This window comes from Lynx rufus, unplaced genomic scaffold (genome assembly GCF_022079265.1).
Source record: "Lynx rufus isolate CCGP_SWC_20201006 ecotype Redwood Valley unplaced genomic scaffold, mLynRuf1.p SCAF_21, whole genome shotgun sequence".
In the NCBI taxonomy this organism is placed as follows: Eukaryota; Metazoa; Chordata; class Mammalia; order Carnivora; family Felidae; genus Lynx; species Lynx rufus.
The window spans coordinates 24,247,636-24,271,985 of NW_025814836.1; the positions used below are offsets into that span (position 1 = coordinate 24,247,636).

At 43.9% G+C, this 24,350-nt stretch overlaps 1 protein-coding gene across 2 annotated transcripts in view; it reads left to right on the forward strand.

The window, feature by feature from the left end:
* The window catches only part of PDE8A (phosphodiesterase 8A), a 155,031-nt gene extending 134,090 nt beyond the window's left edge, over window positions 1-20,941 (forward strand). For both annotated transcript variants that reach the window (XM_047086839.1, XM_047086840.1), the window contains 4 exons: window positions 233-365; window positions 2,739-2,906; window positions 18,841-18,970; window positions 19,621-20,941. In XM_047086839.1, coding sequence (XP_046942795.1) covers window positions 233-365; window positions 2,739-2,906; window positions 18,841-18,970; window positions 19,621-19,727 — 538 coding nt within the window. In that variant the 3' untranslated portion in view covers window positions 19,728-20,941. The remainder of the gene's footprint in view (window positions 1-232; window positions 366-2,738; window positions 2,907-18,840; window positions 18,971-19,620) is intronic.
* Window positions 20,942-24,350: the final 3,409 nt, after the last annotated feature.

Consider the following 24,350-nt stretch of genomic DNA (forward strand, 5'->3'; position numbering starts at 1 on the left):
GGCACTACAGAATGGTGAGCGCTTCTCCTGTAAGGCCTTGCCCATAAGCTCCTTGATTGTCACTTCAGTTTTCCCTCACTAACGATCTCGTTCCAACGTGTGCCCTGCGACTTCCAGGGACACGAGCATTTTAGCTGCCGTGGACACAGTTCCAGATCACAGACGTATCGGGAGTGCCTGTCTGGTCCGGATGAGTAATGCGTAGCGCCCTCTCATTTGTTGTCTGAAACAGGAATGACTATCGGACGCTGCGCCAGGGTATTATCGACATGGTCCTGGCCACGGAAATGACAAAACACTTCGAGCACGTCAACAAATTTGTCAACAGCATCAACAAGCCCCTGGCGGCACTAGAAGAAAACGAGGTAAGGGAAACCGACTGCAAGGAGAACCTGGATGGGGGACCGGGGGCCCTTACCCCTCTGTGCTGTGGGGAACTGGGGTAAGAGGCGGGGAGCTGTGCAGGGGCTCCCCTAGCAGGTTCGCTGGGTTTAATATCTATTGGTTGGAAAATTACGTAAAAACCTGGCAGGAAAAAAGACCTCCAAAAAGAGATGCGGAGACTCTGAAGCTAACACTAGGTGGGTCCCTGTGCCCTTTCTCACACGCATCTCCTTCCCCACTCCTTGGGCATCCTGGGGTCCGTTGGAGCCCTTGACGGGTCTCATTCCCCACCCCCACTGTGCACATGCTGTCTCATCAGCGACTCTCCTCTGTTGGTCTCGGTCACAGGACGGTAGAGGCTGAGAAGGACCCTGTATTTTGGTCCTAAGGGTGACATTGTTGCCCCCCCCCCCATTTCTGGATTTGAGGCCTGGAGTTGTCACAACGACTGCCTGGCAAGGACACTAAGCCTCTGGCCAGGCAGGGGACCACAGCTACGGAAGCGGGCAGATCCGGGTCCCCATCCAAGTTCTTCTTCGCCTTCCCGGGCTGTATAATGGGCATAATCTCGAGACATAGGACTAAGGGGCAGGGGACAAGGTAGGCACTTAATGGGACCTATTCTACTAGATTCAGCCCGAGATCAGCACCTATCGCGTCTACTTTCACGAACCCTCTTCCTTCGAGGCCCTTCTACCTGCTCCACACACTGAACATCTTGGCACCGGCTCACTGACTCCTCCGCTGCCTTCCTTGCCCGCTCCTGTCACCATCCTGAGAGCCTTCTCCGTGCTCAGGATGGTGTCCCAGGAGGCCAGGATCACCGTTCCTTGAGTTCTAACCCCACTTCGCCTCTGCAAGTCCTCTGACCCTTCACCCCTGTTCCTGTGTGACCCCCTCTGAAACCTATGACAACTCCGCTCCCTTCCTCCTCTCCTGTTCTCCCAGTTCGTCAGCCTGCTTCTGACTTCCCTTCCCTTCCAGGGACTCCAGCGCAGGGGCACCCGCACCAACCTTTGTCAGTGGCTCCGCCTGTCCTGGATAGTGTGTCACCTGGGCCACTGCCCCTGGCTGACTTCGGCCACAGACTCGTTTCCTCCAGAGAGTCTGGGCAGTTCCGAGACTTAGCTGAGTGTTCTGTTCCACTCGAAAGTCGCATTTCTCCTCTGTCCGTACTCGGGGTTACTTCCGAGAGACGAGAAGTCCATCTAGTGAGCCAGAGCAGGGACCGAGTAATACGAGAGCAAATACCGTACAGCTGGCGGGACCAAACGGTAGTCACACGGCTGAAGAGAGGAGCCAGCACGGAGCCCTTGGGACACGGGGCGAGGAGACCTGTCGAGGCAGCCTTGGTGGTGTCCGCTCTGGCAGCTGTCCAGGGGAGGAGGCAGCCCAAGCTTTGGGCGGGCACGCGCCCATCTTGATGGCATGTCTGTCCTCACCGCGACGAGACCATCAGGCCTTTTGCGACTACTGTGATTACTCGTGGAAATCACATGATCGACGCCTTCGGAAAGCATGAGGAGACTGGCTTGTCTCTGACCGTGCTCTTTGCCCCGGTCCTCCCTCTTCCAACCGGGGCCCATTATACCAGGGGTTCAGAATCCATAGCAGACCAGACGGCATGTAGCACCTCGAACAGACAGAGCCCAGGACTAAAGTTCCACCTTCAGTTCTTATCCTGGCTCAGCTGGACAGCCGCGGACAAATCTCTTCGCCTCTCTGGGTCCCGGTGCCCTCGTCTATAAAGTAATACTGCTTTTCGTGCCTACCACAGATCTTTTCATGAGTGCACATCAAAAGAGAGTAACTGTTACAGAAGTATCGCTCTATCTGACACCATCTTGGTGCACTGATGGCTAATTCCCAAGATTATACCTGCCATGGGACTGGGGTAGGGGCTGGGTTGTACGAAGCAGGGAGCCTGGTGCCCCACAAGATTCCTTTTGGTGAAAGGGCAGAGAAACAGTTACGTTTAGAGTTCGCGTTCTTTTTCGGTAGGTGTGATAAAAGATACCACTCATGTCCCAAGGGGGAGCAGTAGAACTAGAATAAAGAAACAGCAGCTGTGAGAAATACCTAGAATGGGAAGAAGAAAAGAGCCAAGAAAGGGAAGGGCACAAAGACTGACCTGCAGCGCTACCCTCTACTCTCGGGTCCCGCCCGGATCTCACTGGACCTTGCTTTCCCTTTCTGTCAAGGGAGGGGCTGACCTCCACGCTCAGGGTGTCCTCAGCACTGTTCTGTGAAGCCGTCACGGATAGGCCCGGGCATACCGTGGGGCCCCACCTGTGAGACGCAGCTTGGCCCCAGGGAGCCCACTTGGATTGCTCTGAATCTCACTTGTGTTTTAGGAAACGAATAAAGACGAAGAAGCCATAAACACTATGCTCCGGACTCCAGAGAACCGGACTCTGATTAAACGGATGCTCATCAAGTGTGCGGACGTGTCCAATCCCTGCCGACCGCTGGAGCAGTGCATCGAGTGGGCCGCACGCATATCAGAAGAATATTTTTCTCAGGTGAGATGCAGCCTCTTCACTTCCTTGAGAGAGAGAAACACAGACCATTAGAGATCGGGGGATTAAAACTAGGACGTAGAGTTCTAAGTGAAATTCTGTCCTTGAAAAACACTTCTTGTATTATAGGCTCACTGCTAAGGGATTTGACTGGTTTTCCCTCATCTGAAAATGTATTGGCTGCCTTTCTTGCAGAATATCTCCACTGGATGTAGATTCCGGTGTTAACAGTTTTCTCCTAACAGCATTTTACACCGTTGTCTGCCCCTCGTGTTCTCTCTGCGTAGGAAAAATCCTCGTGGGGCAGGAAAAAGAAATTAGAAAATACAATGGCTAAAGGTTTAGCAAGTTTACTGAAAGCATATACACATAGATTCAAGACACACAAACCTTAATCCAAGCCCACAGTCAAGCGGCTCCAAGCCTTTGAAGTCAGCCAGAGAAAAATGGCCCATTTCGTGTAAGAGACCAGTGATGCTCACTCCTTCTGACTCCGTGTCAGAAACTATGAAGGTGAGAGAAGAGGGATTTCTGGGGAAGACGGGGGAGTGGGAGGACCCTGGGCCCACCTCGTCCAACACCCACAGCAGTGTCAAGGACCCAGAAAATGACCCGAACACTGGCAGAAGAGACTCTCCATGGCTGAATGTAGAGAAGGGGCCACATCCAAGGGGACAGGAAGGGCAGAGACACTGTGAGGAGCCACGCTGACCCGCACGAGGGAGGGACACCACGGGCATGGAGAGGGGAAGACCCACGGCGAGAAGACGAGTCCCCCTGACATTTGGCTTTGAAACCAGAGGTTTCACTTCTCAAGTCCTGGCTCTGAGACGGGCAGACCGCCATCAGAAACTGAACCCCTGACCTGACAGAAACAGTGAAAGAAAAAGCCCCATTGAGGTCCAACATAGACACAGCAGTTTGAAGAGTGCCTGGGGTTTGTTTACTAGTCTCAGAACCCGTGCTGGAAGGGCAGGGGTCTTTGGAAAACTCCGAAAACAAAAGAGCTGGTGGGCACCGTTTTCTTGCCCTGCCCCTCAGCCTAGATACACCAGACGCCGGTGGGAACACTCTCCACCTCCCAACCCCGCGTGCTGCAGACGCGTCCCCTCCAACCCAGCCTCACTGGTTTTCCAGAGTGGCTCCAGGTCCCCTCCTACAGCAGACCAGGCACAAACCTTGCTGACACCGTGCACCTGGCCTCTGTGTTCTGCACACCTGCCCCCGCCCCCAACAACTCGCCTTCAGCGGGAGCCCATCGAGAGTGGCGCCGTGAACGTGGCAGTGTGCATGCAGCCTGGACGGGGGGGCAGCACCGCCTCCAAGTGACTCCCTCAAAGGGACTCCTGCCCCAGGGGGAGGAGGAAAAAACCACACATGCCTGTTCAACCGTGGCCCCAGCAGTGGTCTGACCCAACTCGAGTCTGAGGCAACTCCAGACAGGCCCACCAACAACACGGGGACCGGACCCTGCCCACAACAGGCAGAGAGCCATTGCAGATGACTGGACTGGTGGCAAATGCGGCATAGCCACACACACACACAGGAGACACCCTCCGGCGCCAGGTCCCGGGGAACAGGGGACACGGCACCACAGGACCTCGCCTTCATGAGGCCACTCCTTTCGAGAGGAGACGTAGCTGAATTTCCAAACACAGAGAGCTAGACAACACAAGACAGGAGCGTGTCCCAAATGAAAGAACAGGACAAAATCACAGCAAGAGATGTCACACAGATACTCTGCCTGATAGAGAATTCAAAGTAGCGGGAATAAAGACGCTCACTGGACTTAAGAGTGGAGGACCTCGGGGTGACCCTCAACAAAGAAATAGAAAACAACCAATCGGAGGTAACTCAATAACCGAAATTAAAAATACACTAGATGGAGTAAACAAAGGAAGCAGAAGAACAGATCAGCAACCTGGAGGACAGAGGAATGGAAAGCAATCGAGCCGAACAAGAGAAAGAAAAAAAGACTCATAAAAATGAGAATAGATTAAGGGAACTCAGCACCACCAGCAAACGTAGTAACATTTGCATTATAGGGACCCCAGGAGGAGGAGAGAGAGAGAAAGGGGAGCAGAAAATTTATCTGAAGAAATAGCCGGAGACTTCTCAAATCTGGCGAAGGAAACAAAAACCCAGATCCACGAGGCTCAGAGAACCTGCAGCAGAATCAACCCAAGGAGGCCCACACCAAGACATGTAGTAATTAAAATGTCGAAAAGTAGTGATAAGACCATTTTTAAAGCAGCACAAGGAAACAGTTACATACAGGGGAAAAAAAACCCTGAAGGCTACCAGCTGATTTTTCAGCAGAAACGTTGCAAACCAGAAGAGGGTGGCATGATATATTCACAGAAAGAAAAAAAAAAACCCTGCACCCTAGAATACGCTATCCAGCAAATCAATCATTCAGAATAGGAGAGATAAGGACTTACTCAGACACACAAAGAAATTCATCACCACTAAAGCAGCCTTACGAGGAATGTTAAAGGGACTCTGAGTGGAAAGGAAGGACCATAAAGCAAGAGTAAGCTGCGTAGGAGGCACAAAAGCAGTATGTTAAGTATGTCTATAAAGATCGGTCGATGGATTCACAGAATAAAAGGGTGTGAAGTATGACACCATATACCTAAGATGTGGGGGAGAGAGGAATAAAAATTGTGCTTTTTGAATGGGTTCAAACTGAAGCAACCATCAACTTAATGTAGACGGCTATATGCATAAGGTGTTATATGTAACCTAATGGTAACCACAAATCAAAAACTGTTAATAGATATGCAAAAAATAAAGAGAAAGGCATCCAAGTATATCAGTAAAGAAAGCCAGCAAACCATAAGTGAGCAAGCGAAGAAAGAAACAGAGAAAACCACAAGAACAACCATAAAATAAGTAACAAAATGGCAATAAGTACACACCTACCAATAATTACTTTGAATGTAAATGGACTAAATGCTCCAATCAAAAGACATGGGATGAAAAGTCAAGGCCCATCTATATGCTGTCTACAAGAGACTCACATATCATGCCAATGGAAGTGAAAAGAAAACCAGGGTAGCAATACTTATATCAGACAAAGTAGGCTTTAAAATAAAGATTATAGGCGTGCCTGGAGGGCTCAGTCAGTTAAGCACCCAACTTGGGCTCAGATCATGATCTTGAAGTTTGTGGGTTCAAGCCCCACATCAGACACTGCACTGATAACACAGAGCCCGCTTCGGATCCTCTGTCTCCCTCTATCTCTTCCCCTCCCTCTCTATCAAAAATAAACATTAAAAAAATTAAAGATCATAACAAGAAACAAAGAAGGACACTACATAGTCCGAAGGGGAACAATCCAACAAGAAAATAAAATAATTGTAAATATTTATGCATCCAACATGGGAGCACATAAAGCAGCTGATAACAAACATAAAGGAAGAAATCAACAGTGACACAGTAATAGTAGGCGACTTTAACTGGAACTTACATCAATAGACAGACATCAACAAGGAAACCATGGCTGATTGACACATTTGACCAGATGGTCCTAACAGACTTACTCAGAACATTCCATCCTAAAACAATACGCATTCTTTTCAAGTGCATATGGAACATTCTCCAGAATAGATCACATATTGGGCCACAAAACTAGTCTCCACGAACTCAAAAAGATCAAAGCCGTTCTGACCACAATGCTATGACACTAGAAATCAACCACAGGAGAAAATCTGGAAAGAGCACAAATACATGGCAGTTAAATATACTACTAAACAGTGAATGGGTCAACCAAAAAAATGAAAGAGGAAATCAAAACACACATGGAAACAAATGAAAAACACAGTGGTTCAAAGTCTTTAAGGTGCAGCAAAAACTGTTCAAAGAGGGAAGTTTATAGCAATACAGGCCTACCTCAAGAAACAAAAATTTCAAACAACCTAACCTTACACATAAAGGAGCTAGAGAAGGAACACCAAACAAAGCCCCAAGACAGTAGAAGGAAAGAAATAATAGATTGGAGCAGAAATAAATGAAATAGAAACTAAAAAGCAATAGAACTGATCAGTGAAACCAGGAGTTACTGATTTGATAAGATCGACAAAATTGATATACCTTTAGCCAAATGCCTCAAAAAGAAAAAATGTTTTTTTCAAATAAAATCAGAAATGAAAGAGGAGATGGGGCGGGAGGGGCGCCTGGTGGGTCAGTCGGTTAGGTATCCAACTTCAGCTCACCTGTGGTCTCACAGTTAGTGGGTTTGAGCCCCATGTTGGGCCCTGTGCTAACGGCTCAGAACCTGGAGCCTGCTTCAGATTCTGTGTGTCTCCCTCTCTCTGCCCCCCACCTTGCGCTCTCTCTCAAAAATAAACATTAAAAAAATTATTTTTAATGAAAGAGGAGATAGCCAACAACATAGAAATACAAAGCATTATAAGAGAATATTATGGAAAATTATATGCCAAAAAATTGGACAACTTAGAAGAAGTGGATAAATTCCTAGAAACATCACCTACCAAAACTGAACCAGAAGAAATAGAAAATTTGAACAGTGATTACCAGCATTAAAATTGAATCAGTAATCAAAAAATTCCAAACAAACCAAAGTCCAGGACCAGAGAGCTTCACAGGTGAATTCTACCAAATATTTCAAGAATGGTGAATACCTGTTCTTTTCATACTATTCCAAAAACAGAAGAGGAAAGAAAGCTTCCAAATTGATTCTATGAGGCCAGCATTACCCTGATACCAAAAGTAGATAAAGATGCAAAAAGATACAAAACTCCAAAAAGAACTACAGGCCAGTAGGTGTAAAAACCCTCAACAAAATATTAGCAAACCAAATCCAACAATACATTAAAAAAATTATTTACCACAGTCAGGTGGGATTTATTCCTGGGTTGCGAGGGTGGTTCAACATTCGCAAATCAATCAATGTGATATATCATTATCAACAAGGGAAAGAATAAAAATCATATGTTCACTTCAATAGATGGCAGAAAAAGCATTTGACAGACTACAATATCCATTCATGATAAAAACCCTCAACAGAGTAAGAGGGAACATACCTCAACATAATAAAGGCCGTATATTAAAAAACCCCAGCTAACTTCATACTCCATGATGAAAAACTGAGAACTTTTCCCCTAAGATCAGGAACCAAGACAAGGATGTCCCCTTGCACCACTTTTATGCAATACAGTACTGGAAGTCGTAGCTGCAGCAGTCAGACAACAAAAAGAAAGAAAATGCATCCAAATTGGTAAGAGAGAAGTAAAATTTTCACTGTTTGCAGATGACATGATACTTTTTATAGAAAACCCTTAAGACCACCAAAAAAACTACTAGAACTGGTAAATGAATTCAGTAAGGTTACAGGATACAAAATCAATATACAGAAAGCCATTGCAGTTCTATACACTAAATGAGGTAGCTGAAAGGGAAATTGAGAAAACAATCCCATTTGTAATTGCATCTAAAAGAATTAAATTCCTAGGAATAAACCAGGGAAGTGACAAACCTGTATTCTGGAAAGTGTAGAACACTGATAAAAGAAGTTGAAGATGACAAAAACAGAAAGATACTCCATGCTCATGGATTGGAAAAATATTGTTAAACTGTCCACACTACCCAAAACAATCTACAGACTTAAATGCCGTTGGTATTTTGCTAAGGATTGCATTATCACATTAACGAGAACAAATAAGCCTAAAATGTGTATGGAACTACAAAAGACCCTGGATAGCCAAAGCAATCTTGAAAAAGAACAAAACTGGAGGTATCACAGTCCCAGACATCAAGATATACTACAAAGCTGTGATGATTAAAAAGGTAGGGTACTAGGACCAAAGTAGACATATAGATCAATGGAACACCATACAGAACCCAGAAATAAACCCACGATTACATGATCAGTTAATCTATGACAAAGGAGGCAAAAGAATGAAACTGGACCACTTTCTTTCACTATACACAGAGACTTGTGAGACTTGAAACCATAGAAATCATAGAAGAGAGCACAGCCAGTAGTCTGATATCAGCTATTACATTTTTCTTGTTATGTCTCCTATGAAACAAAAGCACAAATAAACTATTGGGACTACATCAAAATTTCTTTGCAGAGCAAAGAAAACAATCAACAAAACTAAAAGGCAACCTACTAAATGGGAGGAGATATTTGCAAATGACATCTGATAAAGGCTTAGTAACTAAAATATATAAAGAACTGATACAACTCAATACCCAAAAATCAAATAATGCAATTTAAAAATGAGAAGATGACATGAACAGACATTTCTCCACAAAGAAGACATCCAGATGGCCAAGAGACACATGAAAAGAGGCTCAACAATCACTCATCATCAGGGAAATGCAAATCACAACTACAATGAGATATCACTTCACACCTGTCAGAATGGCTAAAATCAAGAACACAAGCAGTGTTGACAAGGATGTGGAGAAAGAAGAACCATCTTGCGCTGTGGGTGGGAATGCAAACTAGGGCAGCTACTGTGGAAAACAGTATGGATATTCTTCAAAAAATTATATAAATAGAATTACCCTATGATCCAAGAATTGCACTACTTGGTATTTACCCAAAGAACAGGAAAATACTAACTTGTAAAGATACATGCACCCCATGCTCACTGCACCATTATTTACAATAGCTAAAATACGGAAGCAACCCAAGTGTCCATTGATAGATGAATGGATAAAGAAGAAGTGGTGTGTGTATACATACACACACACACACACACACACACACACACACACACACGCTGGAATATTATTCAGCCTTAAAAAAGAATAAAATCTTGCCATTTGCAACAACATGGACAGACCCTAAAGGCATTATGCTAAGTGAAAATCAATCAGACAGAAAGACAAGTACTGTATGATCTCACTTATTAGAATCTTTTTTAAAAAAAAAAAAGACAAAGAGCTCATAGATACAGACAACAGATTACTAGTTGCCAGGGTAGGCAACTAGTAGTGGATGCCTAGATGCCTAAACTAGAAATGGATGAAAAGAGTCAAAATGTACAATCTTCCAGTTATAAAATAAGTCCTGGGGATTCAATGTACAGTATGGCATCTGTAGTTAATACTGTATTGTGTATAAGAGAGTAGCTCCTAAAAGTTCTCGTCACAAGAAAAAGAAATTCTGTAACTATGTGTGGTGGAGGATGTTGACTTATTGTGGTGAGCATTTTGTAGTATATACCAGCTTGGAATCATGTTGTATGTCAATTATACCTCAATTAAAAAAAAGAAACACTTTTTAAAATGGCAAATAGAAGGTTTTTTTTCTTCTCTTAATGTCTCTAAATACACAGGACTATTTCCAGCAAAAGTGAAAACATTGCATTGTAGAGTACATGTGACAGCTGTAACATAAAAGATGGGAAAAGTAAAAGTGCACGGATGCAAGGTTTCTAAATCCTACATGACTGCTAGTTACAAGGATAGCTCGGGGCCGCCTGGGGGGCTCAGTCGGTTGAACATCTGACTCTTGATTTCGGCTCAGGGCATGATCCCAGAGTCGTGGGATCGAGCCCTGTGTTGGGCTCTGCACTAAACGTGGAGTCTGCTTAAGATATTCTCTCTCTCTCTCTCTCTCTCTGCCCCCCTTCCCCCATTCGCATACCCTCTTTCTCGAAAAAACTTAAAAATATCTATTAGCCGAGTAGACTAAAAAGTGAAGGATATATATGGTAATCTGTTGAGCAATCTGTGTTGCTTAGTAGTTAATAGATATAATGGAACTCTAAAATATATTTAAAAAAAAATTTTTTTTTTCAACGTTTATTTATTTTTGGGACAGAGAGAGACAGAGCATGAACGGGGGAGGGGCAGAGAGAGAGGGAGACACAGAATCGGAAACAGGTTCCAGGCTCCGAGCCATCAGCCCAGAGCCTGACGCGGGGCTCGAACTCACGGACCGCGAGATCGTGACCTGGCTGAAGTCGGACGCTTAACCGACTGCGCCACCCAGGCGCCCCTGGAACTCTAAAATATATTAAAACATACAAAAGTGGCAGGAAAAGAGAAACAGGAATGGGGGGGGAGGTAAAATGGTAGCCCTAATGCTAATCACATCAGTACTTATATTAAAAGTTAGTAGACTAAACACAAAGAGTTCATCAAAATGGGGGTTTTTTTTAAAGCCAACTGACTACATGTGATCTACCAAAGACACACTTAAAATATAAAGGATACATGCAAAGACAGAAATGAATGGAAAAAGATATATCATGCAAATTTTAAATATAAAAAGACTGGAATGGCTGTGTTAATCTCAGACAAAATAGACATCAGGATGAAAATATTACGAGATAAACTGGACACTTCATATCGGTTAAAGGGTCAGCTCTACAGGAAAGCATGATAATCGTAAGTGTGCATAATAACAGAACTTCAAATAAATGAAGCAGAACTGACAGAGAAGCAGACAACTCTATAATCATAGCTGGAGATTTTAACACCCTCTTTCAGCAATTGATAGCACATCCAGATTAAAATACCAGTAAAAGCAGATAATCCACACACTATCAATCACCTTACCTTAGTTAAATATTCATAAAACCCTACACCCTACGTGGGCAGAATATGCATTAAGTATGCATGATATGTTCACCGGCATACATCATACGTTGGGGCCACAGAAATAATTCAGTACATTTAAAAGAATTGAAATCATACAGAATATATTCCCTGGCCACATAGGAATTAAATCAGAAATCAGTAACATATCTAGGTAGATGCCAAATATTTGGAAATTGTACAACACACTTCTGAATAGTCCATGCGTCAGATAACAAGGGAAATTTGAAAATATTTACAATTAAATGATAATTGGGGTGCCTTGGTGGCTCAGTCGGTTAAGCGTCCGACTTTGGCTCAGGTCATGATCTCGAGGTTCGTGGGTTTGAGCCCCACGTCGGGGTCTGTGCTGACAGCTCAGATCCTGGAGCCTGCTTCAGATTCTGTGTCTCCCTCTTTCTCTCTCTGCCCCTCCCCCACTCACATTTTCTCTCTCTCTCTCTCTCTCAAAAATAAACATTAAAAAGAAATGATAATGAAAATCGATCAAAATTATAGGATGAAACTAAAACAATGATTAAAGGGATAGTTACAATCTTAATTTATTATTATAGAAAAGGCCCTAAGAAAATCCCATTTACAGCTGCACCAAAAACAATAAAATATCTAGGAATAAACTTAACCAAAGAGGCAAAAGACCTGTACTCCAAAAACAATAAAACACTTGTGGAACATATTGAAGACAACACAAAGAAATGGAAAGACACTCCATGCTTATGGGTTGGAAGGACAAATATTTGTTACATGCCGATACTACCCAAAGCAATCTACAGATTTAGTGCAATCCCTATCAAAATATCAACAGCATTTTTCACAGAACTAGAACACAGTCCTACAATTTGTATGGAGCCACAAAACTCTCCTAGTAGCCAAAGAAATCTTGAACAGGAAGAGCGAAGCTGGAGGCATCACAATTTTGGATTTCAAGTTATATTACAAGTCTGTAGTAATCAAAACAGTATGGCACTGGCATAAAAATAGACACGTAGATCAATGGAACAAAACAGAAAACCCAGAAATAAACCCACAATTATGTGGTCAATTAATCTCCAAAGCAGAAAAGAATATCCAATGGGAAAAAAATGTTCAACAAATGGTGTTGGAAAAACTGGACAGCCCATGTAAAAGAATGAAACTGGACCACTTTCTTTTACTATACACAAAAAAAAAACCTCAAAGTGGATTAAAAACTTAAATGTGAGACCTGAAATCCTAAAAATCCTTGAAGAGAGCACAGGCAGTAATCTCTGACATTGATCATAGACACATTTTTCTAGAGATGCCTCCTAAGGCAAGGGAAATAAAAGTAAAAATAAACTATTGTGACTGTAGCAACATTAAAATTTCTGTACAGCAAAGGAAACAACAAACTGAAAGGCACCCTACTGAGTGGGAGGAGATATCTGCAAATGATATATCCAATGAAGGGCTAATATCCAAAATATATAGAGAACTGATACAACTCAATAACCAAAAAATCGAATAATGCAATTAAAAAATGGGCAGAAGACATGAACAGGCATTTCTCCCAAGACATACAGATGGCCAGCTGACCCATGAAAAGAGGCTCAACATCACTCATCATCAGGGAAATGCAAATCACAACTACAATGAGATACCACCTCACACCTGTCAGAACAGCTGGAATCAAAAACACAAGAACCAACAAGTCTTGGTGAGGGTGTGGAAAAAAAAGGATTCTCTTGCACTGTTGGTAGGAATGCAAACTGGTATGGCCACTGTGGAAAACAGAATAAAGTTTCCTTAAAAAAAACTACCCACAAAATACAAAAAATACTCATTTAGAGGGACATATGCACCCCTATGTGTATTGCAGCATTATTTACAATAGCCAAATTACAGAAGCAGCCCACATGTCCCATCGATTGGTGAGGATAAAGATGAGGTCACACACACACACAGACACACACACACACACACACACACACACAAAAGAAGATTATTCAGACATAAAAAAAGAAATCTTGCCACTTGTGACAACATGGGTAGAGCTAGACGGTATAATGCTAAGTGAAATCAGTCAGAGAAAGATACCTTATGATCTCGTTCATATGTGGATTTTAAGGAACAAAACAAGCAAAGGTAAAAGACCAAGAAATAGACTCTTAACTACAGAGAACAAACTGATGGTTACCAGAGAAGGGGAAAGAGGGGCTGGGGATTAAAGAGTACACATATGACGAAAAAACATGAAATGAAAAGAAAAGGCCCTAAAGTTAATGACTTGGATTTCACTTAAAAAAGACTGGGGCGCCTGGGTGGCTCAGTTGGTTAAGCATCTGACTTTGGCTCAGGTCATGATCTCACATTTTGTAAGTTTGAGCCCCACATCGGGCTTTGTGCTGACAGCTCAGAGCCTGGAGTCTGCTTTGGATTCTGTGTTTCCTCTCCGTCTGCCCCTCCCCGGCTCGCACGCACTGTCTCTCTCAAAAATAAAAACATTAAAAAAAACCTAAAAAAGACAAAAAAGAAAGTTATAAATGTAAGAGCAAAAAATGAGGAAATGGAGAAAACAGAAAAAATTAACAGAGCCAAAATTGATTCTTTGAGAAAATTAACAAAATTTGCCACTACCTAGCTAGAATAATCAAGGAGAAAAAGAGAACACACAGATTGCCAATATCAGGAATGAAAGAGGTATTGTCATAATAAATCTTACAGATATTAAAAGGATAATTTTTTTAATTGTGAACTTTATACCAACAAATTTGACAACTTAAATGAGATGGAAAAATTCCCTTTAAACTATAGTTTACCCAAACTGACAAGATAGAGGAATAACCTGTGAAGGCCTGTGTTAAATTCTTTATCAAAATTTACAGGGCATCTGGGTGGCTCAGTCGGTTAAGTGTCCAACTTCAGCTCAGGTCATGATCTTGCGGTTTGTGAGGTCGAGCCCCGCCTCGGGCTGTATGCTGACAGCTGTGAGCCGGGAGCCTGCTTTGGGTTCTGTGTCTCCCTCTCTCTCTGCCCCTTCCCCACTCACACTTTGTCTCTCTCTGTCTCTGAAAAATGAATAAACCTTAAAAAATTTAAAAAAAAATTTACTATTAAAGATTTTCCCACAAAGAAAATTCCAGGCACAAAAGGTCTCATTGAGGAATTGTGTCAAACATTTAGGGAAGAAATAATGCCAGTCTTACCAAATTATATTAGAATATAGAGAATGTGGGAATACTTTGCAACTCATTTTATGAAGCCATTATTCTGCTACCTGACATTATTGTACCTGACAAGGACAATACCAGGAGACAACCACAGTCCCTTGTATCCTATATCATGAACGCAGATGCAGAGATACTTAATTGAGTGGTATATAAAAAGGATTCTATCTCATCATAAATTAGAGCTTTTCCCCAAGAATTCAAGGTCGACTTAGTATCAGAAAAATCAATAACCACATGCTGATTAAAGGAGGGAAAGAACATGTTAATAGATGCAGAAGAAGCATTTGACAAAATTCAACATTGATTCATCAAAAAGAGACTTAGCAGACCAGGAATAGAAGGGAACTTAACCTTAAAAAGGGCAGCTACAAACACTTAACAGCTGACATTATACTTAATGGTGAAATACCGAATACCTTCTCAAGGTTGGAAACCAGGGAAGGGAACCACTTCTGTTGAACACTGTATCGGCTGCCCTAGTCAGTGCAGTAAAGCAAGAGGAGAAAGGTACGAAGAATAGAAAGAAATTTTTTCCTATTTGCAGAAATGACATGATTTTTTTTATAGTGAGAGCTCTAAGGAGTGTACAAAACAATGAATACCATTAATAAGGATTTGATTTAAGCAACGTCATAAGACAAGCTCGTTATATAGTTGTATTTTATAGAGTAGCCCAAAACACTGGGACAATGAAACTAAATGCCAAATCCCATTTACATGGTAATAAAAAATCTCGGAATAAACTTAACAAAAGAACTCCAGTCCTTTACACTGAAAACCACAAAATATCACTGAGAATTTAAAAAGAACACCTGCGAAAATGTAGAGATATACTAAGTCTACAGATTGGAAGGCTCAGTGTTGTTAAGGTACAGCTTCCTCCAAATTGATGTGTATACATCAATACAATTCCAATAAAAATGCCAGCAGGGTTGTTTTGTTGTTTGGGGAAAGTTTTGTTGTTTGCAGAAATTGACAAACGGATTCTAAAATTTATATGGAAATGTGAAGGACCTTGAATAAGCAAAGCAAACTTGAAAACATTGGAAAATTTACACCGTTCGGCTTTAGAGCTTAAAGTAAGCCAGTGTGGCACTGGCATAAAGATATCAGATACATGATGGAACAGAATAGAGGTCCCAGAAATAGACCACATCTATATAAACAGTGGGGAAAGGAAAAATTTTTTCAGCAGGTGGTGTTGGAATACTTAGATATCTCTTCCAACAAAAATGAACCACAACTTCTACCTCATACCAGAGAAATACCATTTCACAGTGGATCACAGACCTAAATACAAAACCTTAAACCATAAAGCTTTTAAAGAAAAACATAAGAGAACAAACAGTCTTGGTCATTTAGAATTGCACAGAAATTTATTACGTACAGAAAACCACCACCACAGAAAGAAAAGTTGAGAAATGAGAATCAAAATTCAGGACTTATGCTCATCTAAACACAGCTATGAAAATGAATAGTCACGCCTTGCTGGAAGAAAATACCCACAAATCCTACCTGACAAATGACTATATTCAGAAACTATAGCTCCGTAATAAAAAGACCAGCCGCCTAATTTAAAACGGCCAAATATTTTAACAGACGCTTCGCAAAAAGAGATACATGTGTTTACCTTTACTGGAGATATTTTTACATCTTCATAGGACTTGGGGTTACCCTCTGGCTTCTTTTCCCATCAACCTGACAGATTCCTTGTGGCATTTCCCATAAGACACATCAGTGCTCCTGAGCACTGGCACCTTGGGTACCTGGGGGGTGTCTGCGGATCTCCCTCATTTTTGAAGAGCAGTTTTGTTTTGCTAGTTACAGAATTCCCCGTTGACAGGTTCTGTCTTTTAGCTCGTTATATGAACATTTCCACCACCTCCAGCCTCCAGTGTTGCTCCTGAGAGATCAGCTCATCATCTTACAGAGAATATCCTACAATGAGTCACTTTTCTCTTCCTGCTTTTAAAATTCTTCAGTTTTGGCTTTTGACAGTTGGGTTACAGTGTGTCACAATATGGTTCCTTTGGGATTTATCCTATTTGGAGTTGTTAAGTTTCTCGATTTGGGAGATGTATGTTTTCAAGTGATAGCAGTTTACGGCTGTTGTTTTTCCAATAATGTCTGCTCCTTTCTTGCTCTCCTGGACTCTGATAATGTATATTATTGGTCCATTTAATATCATCCCATAAGTCCCTTAGGCTCTTGTCACTTTTCTTCACATCTTTTTTCTTTCTCCTCCTCAGTGTCAATAATTTCATATGTCCCGTCTTCAGATTTGTTTTTTCTGCTGGCTCACATCTGCTGTTGAATCTCTCTAATGAGTTTTTTTAACCTTTTTTTTTTTTTTTTTCCAGTTCCAGAATTTCTGTTTGGGTCTTTTTTGTAATTTCTGTCTCTTTGTGGATATTCTTATTTTGTTCATATATCATTTTCCTCATTTCCTGCAGCCCTTTGACCATGTTTTCCTATTGCTCTTCGTGCATATTTAAGATGGGAGTTTCAAAATCTTGGTTCAGTAAGTCCAGTGCCTGTACTTCTTCAGGGATAGCTTCTGCTAGCTTCTTTTCTTCTTTTGAATAGGCTGATTTTCTCCCTTTTCTTTGGCCTTGTGTTGAAAATTGGACATTTGTTGGCCGGGGCACCTCTCCAAGTCTTGGCAGTTTACTTCCTGCCGGGAAAGTCCTTTACTGATTAGCCGGGCACTCTTCCGGCCCTGGGATCAGCCCCACCTGCGAGCTCAAGTTCCCCTCAGGTCGCTTCTGACCAGGTCTTGTCTGGGCCTGTGTGGGGCCCTCTCCCTTCCTCAGTATATACAGCTGCTTTGGAACGTGGCAGTTGCCCAGAATCTTCTCCCAGCTTCTCCTTGGTGCCTCACGTGGTATCCTGAAGGTCTCCGCCCGTGATCTCTTTACCCAGGCATGTGTGTCTGTCACCCCATGCAGCTCCCCCCACCCCGCACTGGCCATTGCTTTAGCACGAGAGCTGAGTTGGGTGAAACAGAGGCTGGTCCTTTGGGCAGCTGCCAGGTAGGTTACAATCATGCAAACAGGATCAGCTCTACTCCCTCCAGTTTAAGGGGAGCAGCTGGGAACTGGGCAGGGGACAGGGTGGGGCAAGGGTGAGTAAAAACACCATGGCATTTGCTACCATTTTGAATGTGGCTTTTCTTGACTGGGCTTTCACTTGGTTGCTGTAGACCTTTGACTGGTTTCCAGAGTTCCTGTTAGGTTATTTTAGCCAGTGTGGTGATGGTTGATGTTTCCATGGGGCCGGGGGGGCGGGGAATGAGGGCTTGGAACATTTAAAGCCATTCAACTGCGGTTTCTTCCCGAATACAGTGGGGTTAGGCGGAGCCTGTATAAGACCGAGGGATGGCTCCACCCCTCCCGGGGTGTCCAGGGCCGCTCCTTCAGCCACCGCCCCCTGTCACCCGGCCCTGCACATTTCATTCTGAGCTCCCCACCAAGCCTGTCCCCACGTCACTGACCTGCTGGGGGTCCCCTCCAGTCCTCCTGCCCCTCACGTGGCTGTCTGCCCTTAACTGGCTCCAGCAGTGACCTACGACCCTTTGAGTCCCCACTGGGCTCCAGGAAGCCCCCCTGCCTCACTGTACACATCCCCTCACCCTCCTCCAGGACACTTTGGCAAAAAAGAGACTTAAAGCTTCCTTGTATCTTTCAAGATAAACTTGCCTTTTTCCCCAGGATATACATAAAAACTGTTCATCCCAGAGGGGCTTTTTTTTTGTTGTTTTTTTTAACCTCAAGGATCTCAAGGGTGTTCATAACCTTTTCAAATAAAATGACTGGCCTGAGGTGAGAAGCAGCCACCAGCCCCTTCTTTATGATGGGGGTTGATTTCTTTCTCGCCATTGCAGGCCTGGTGTGGGAGGACGGCCGCTGTGTGTCCACATGGGGATCTGACAGGAGCTCCAGCAAGAGGCTCCGGGTGTTGGAAACGGGGGCTGGGAAGGGGTCCTGGGGCCCTCCTGGCACAGAACCACCTTGCTCCGGGGACACCTGTTATCTGTGGCCGGGCCGGGTTCTGGCTGCTGTTCCCGGCGAGCTCCAGGGGGCTGCCTGGAGAGGCCCCCCGCAGGGCTGCTCCGAAGTGGACCCACACAGCAGAGCGTCAAAATTCGGGCATTTTCTGCTTTACAGACGGATGAGGAGAAGCAGCAGGACTTGCCCGTGGTGATGCCGGTTTTTGACAGAAACACCTGTAGCATCCCCAAATCCCAGATCTCTTTCATTGACTACTTCATCACGGACATGTTTGATGCCTGGGACGGTAAGACCTCTTACAGCGCATTTCCCCCAGTAACGAAATGGGGAGCCGGATGTTGAGTAGCAGATGGTGCATCTGGTTCTAGCGCATGTTTGCGGGCTTAGACTTTCGAGGAGGACCGACGAGAAGAAATGAGGCCTCACCGAGGGCCCCTGAGGCCGGGGCGCTCTCTGCGCCCCGCTGGTTAACTGCCCCTCCGGCAGGGGCGCGGGTGTCCGGTGGGCGGACTCCGCCGCTTCGCCCTCTCCGGCCGATTGTTCCCCACCGGCCCACAGGGCAGTGGGACGGGCGGGAGGGGATGGTTAAGTGAAGCGGAGCCGGAGGCTGGGGGGAGACAGAAGAGCCAGTCCTGGTCACGGCCACAGGTGGGGACTCGCTGTCTTCCTATCCCCCCCACCTTCAGTGCTCCTTATGCTCATTAGCGCATCCGCTCCGTCCTGCGCCACCTCCCAGAGCTGGCGGTCCCCGTGTGGTCTCGGAGGGGCTGCCGGGCATTGAATAGGGATTTGGCCTCGGGAACCCGCAGCCCCTCCAGCCACTTGTCCAGGGGCTTGCAAACACCTGCCGTCACCTGTCCCTCTAAACGCGCCCCGCTCAGCCCGCGTTTGTCACCAGGGGCGGGGAGGGGGTCACATCCCTGTCTTTCTCCCCAGCCTTTGTCGACCTGCCTGAGCTAATGCAGCATCTTGACAACAACTTCAAATACTGGAAAGGACTGGACGAGATGCAGCTGCGGAGCCTCCGGCCGCCCCCTGAATAGCGCCGCCCGCCGCCGGTTCGAAGCTCCGTCCCTCTGCGCGCCGGGGGTTCCCGCACGCACCCAGATCCCCGGTCCTTTCAGTATTAGGGCGAACAGGGCCCAAGGCTGCAGAGCCTGTGAACACGCGTGGGGACATCACCTGCTTCCCGTAGCCACCGGCTGACGCCATCGCCACCAAGTGTCCATACCCGGCCCGCGGCGGGGGGCCTCTTCGGAACGTCACAGGAGAACGGGTCGGCGCTGGCTTTCCTTACAGCGACCTTGGCGTGACCCCGCAGACGACATTGATGGATTTCTTGTTGCAAACAATTTCTCTCAACCGTGTCCAGCACTTAGGAACAGCCAACGGCAATCGGAGCTTTAGCAACTTTTTTCACATCATAGAAGGTGCAATCACTCACTTTGGAACACTACTGAAAGTGACTTCTCTTTTGAAACTGAGTAGCAAATGAAAAATACAAAGAAATTTTGAAGTTGATTCTTAAAGAAATTTTGAAGTTGATTAATATCAATTAAAAGTTTTATTTATTTTATTAGAAGTTCAATATTTTCTATGAATTTTAAAATACTTCAAAGCCAAAGCGAACTTTAAATGCCATGACCAAAATTACATGATTCATATTCATTAAATATGTATTACTTGGGTGTACAGACTTATTTTCATAATGCAAATTAAGACTATAAAATGACACATTTTTACTGCACTACAGAAATACTTGTGTATGTTAAACTCGTTTCTGATTGAAGCTAATTGAGAAAAGCTGTCTTTTGGGGGGGAGGGGGGTCTGAGTCTAGAGCATGAGAGGAGAGAGACTCCTGTATAGAAACCAGAGTTCTGAAACTGCTCTAGCCATCTGATGAGCTTGGTACTCCCCAAAGTACACGAAATTAAGACCTAACACTTTTTTCCTAAAATTTTATCATTGAATTCCCAAAAGTCTGCCTTATTTTATAGTGTTTCTACAAGATATTCCCTATGCGAGAACAAAAATGGAGTATTTAGTGAAATGACATTTTATAACCAGTCTGTTTTCATCTGAGGTGGGAATCTTCGATTCCAGAAATTTATAAAGGTTCTGTATCTTCCGTCTTAAGTGTAGTACCGTGAAAAATGACACATGATGACACATGATGTCAGAGTGCTTGTCACCTCATTTTAAAGTTGTATTTTTTTCCCAGATAAAAATGAAATTAAACTATTTGTTTTTAAGAAATCACGCGTCACCTTTTCTTTGGAGTTTTAGGATATTTAACATGATTTCATTTCTTCTCCCTCTAAATAAATAAGATACCTTTATATTCCAGAGAAGATTAATAGTTAAGTTTTTCAGGGTCACAGAAGAAGAGATGATACGTTGAAAACTTCTCACCACTGATACCCATTCACAGCTGGGAGGGCTGGCCCCTCGGAAGGCCCTTTTTCAGGGCACCTGGGTGGCTCAGTCCGTAGAGTGTCTGACTCTTGATTTCAGCTCAGGTCACGATTTCACAGTTGGTGACTTTGGCCCCTCGTCAGGCTCTGTGCTGACAGCAGGGAACCTGCTTGGGATTCTCTGTCTCCCTCTGTCTCTTGCTCTCTGCCCCTCCCCTACTCAATGCATGCTTGTGCTCCTCTCTCAAAAGTAAATACATTTCAAGTTAAAACATCAAAAATGCTTTTTAAAAAAGTCCCTTTTTCTAAGGGAAAAAAAGCCCATTTTCCCGTTTGAAGACGTTTGACCTAAGTTGGCAACCATGGACCAAGGTAGAAGACAGCCCTCTCCTCTCCTCCAGGTGCCAGGAAAGAAAAGGAAGTTACCCAGGTGAGCAACTCAACCATCATGAGGTAGAGAGCAGAGCATGTAATATTTGGAATGTGCACCACCCAGAACCAGGAACGCCAGGATGATATGAAAGGAACTTTAAGAGGAGTAGGCCTAACATGTTTGAAGAGAGAAAAGCAGCAACGGAAACCATAAGGTATAAACCACGATAGGTTTAAAAATAAGTATATTTGAAGAAGAACCAAGTAGACATTCTAGATACAAATATAGTCATTGGAACAAAACTTCACAGGTTGAGCAGAAGGCCAGCCGTAACTAAAGAGAGAACTAGTAAATTGAAAGCCTTGAAGCTACTCCACATGCAGCACAGAAGTTTAAAATGAAAGCAAAATTAAAATATGGAAGGTAGAATGAAATACTTCAAAATGTGTCAAGCATGAAACAAAACATGTCTAAATTAGGAGATCCTGAATAAACCGAGAGGCACTCAGGATTTAACAGACACACATCCTCGGATTTAAAGGGGACACCGAACCCCAAGGAGGATAAGCAAAACACATCCACACAACTCAATGTGGAGCTCCAAGAGAAAAACCTAACAGTTGTGAGAAAAGACCGATCACTTAACAAGGCAACTAGTGTTAGACTGCCGTCAGACTTCTCATCTGCCACAGCCAGAAGACAAAGCAATAACATTTTCAAAAGACGCAACTGTCAGCCTAGAATTACATACCTAACTAAACTATCACTCGGGAGTGAAGGTGAAATACGGACAATTTCAGACATGTGCACATTGTTCATTATAAACAGACCTCTTTGGAAAGAAATACTGAAAGATGTATGTCTATAAAAATGAGTCCAGAAAAAAGAGGTAGGTTTCAGAAAGCAATGGCAAAGAAATTGGTAAATATCTGGGCAAAACTAAGTATATTGAGTGGGGCAAAAATTATAGTGATGTATAATCAGATGGGACAGGTATACAATTGGATAAGTTAAATGTTGAGGACAAAAGAGATGTTTATTATAGACTTTCAATATAATTAGCTCAAAGTTAAGGGAAATTGTCAAAGGAATAAAAGAATGCAGACTTTAAAAGCACTAAAGGAAAGCTAAGAAATAAAATGTGACTAATGTAACCCATAGGAGACAAATGGAGAAAGGAAGTATGATTTAGGCAAGGACAGAAGTACGAATATAAGCACACAGCATATACAAAATCAATTCTAGTTTAAAGATCTATATGCAAAAGATCATCCTTTTGAGGAAGAGGGAAACATTCTTAAAATAATACCAAACACTTTAGAAAGCATACAAGAAATAAATTCTCTACAAGTTAAAAATTCTCTATGACAAAATACACAAGTCATGCTAAAAACCATGCCATGGATAGAGATGACCTACAGAAGTAACAAATTTGTGTGTGTGTGTGTGTGTGTGTGTGAATAATATATATCCTATGTATCAAGAATGCTTAGCAGTCCATAGGCAAAAAGACAAGGTATTTTATACCCTTCAGTTTAACAAGTTTTTAGCATCTGACAACATCAAGTGTTGATGAGATGAGAAAAAGCGAACTTTCAAACATCAGTGTAGGGAGTTAAGGACCACAATGAAAAGCAGTTTGGAAATAACCACTAGAGTTTCTCAATTCAGCAATTTTACCTGCAGATCGTAGGGAAATTTGCCAACGTGCACAAAAAGACCTATTTAAGGATCTTCACACTAGGATTCTGTCACAGTGAAAAAGCAGCACCAATCTAAATGTCCTTCATAGAACGGATCAAGAAATCGCCACCTCATACTCAGACTGTGGTAAATTGTGCCAGACCGTTTCTCCCGATGGTCTCTGCCTCCTGGTATCCATGACCTTGGGTTGGACCTACTAGTTTGCTTCTAACCAACGAAATATGGCAGAGAGGATGGGGTGACACTTCCAAGATGTGGCTCCAAAAGACAGTTATGTTAGTTTCCTAAGGCTGCCCTAATACATGACCACAAACGGGTAGCTTAAAACCGCAAACATTTATTTCCTCGTAGTTGTGGGGGCCAGAAGTCTAAAATCGAGGTGTCGACGTGGTTCCTTTTGTCGGTTCTAAGGGGGGAGCCACGCCATACCTTTCTCCAAGCTCTTGGTAACTGCCGGCAATCCTTAGCATTCCTTGGCCCACCGATGCGTCGTTCCAACTGCTGCGTCCACCTTCACGGGGCCTCTGCGTGTCTCTGCGACGTCTCCTTTCCTCACGAGGACACCAGTCACTTAGATGAATCCAATGGATTCATCTCAGTCCTTCACTGATTCCATCGGCAAAGACCGTGTTTCCAAATAAGGGCCCACCCTGAGGTTCTAGGGGATCTGAACGTTGGCCAGCACTTCAACCCACCACAGATGGTGCTATCCATCTCGCCCACGCTCTCCCGTTCTTATTTTGCTTGCTCTGATGAAGCGAGCGGCTCGTCGGGAGCTGCCCTGCGGAGCAGGCCACGTGGCAAGGATGCGAGGGCACCCTCCGGCCCAAGCCATGATAGAACCGAGTCACGCTGCCGGCAGCCACACGAGTGCATTGGGTGCAGATCCCACCGCTGTCAGGTCTTCAGGGGACGGCCCCAGCGGACACCTTGATCACAGGCTTATGAGAGACCCCGAGCCGGACAACGCAGCTAAGCCACACTTGGATTCCTACCCACAGAAACGGAGATAGTAAATGTTATGTTTAAGCCAGCAAGCCTTGATTTATTACACGGTAACAATATATAGCAGTTGAAAAGAATGAAGTAGAGCTACAGATATCAACTGGGAAAAAGCTTAAGAACAATACCGAATGAAAAGGTTAAGTCGAAGGGCGCCTGGGTGGCTCATGGG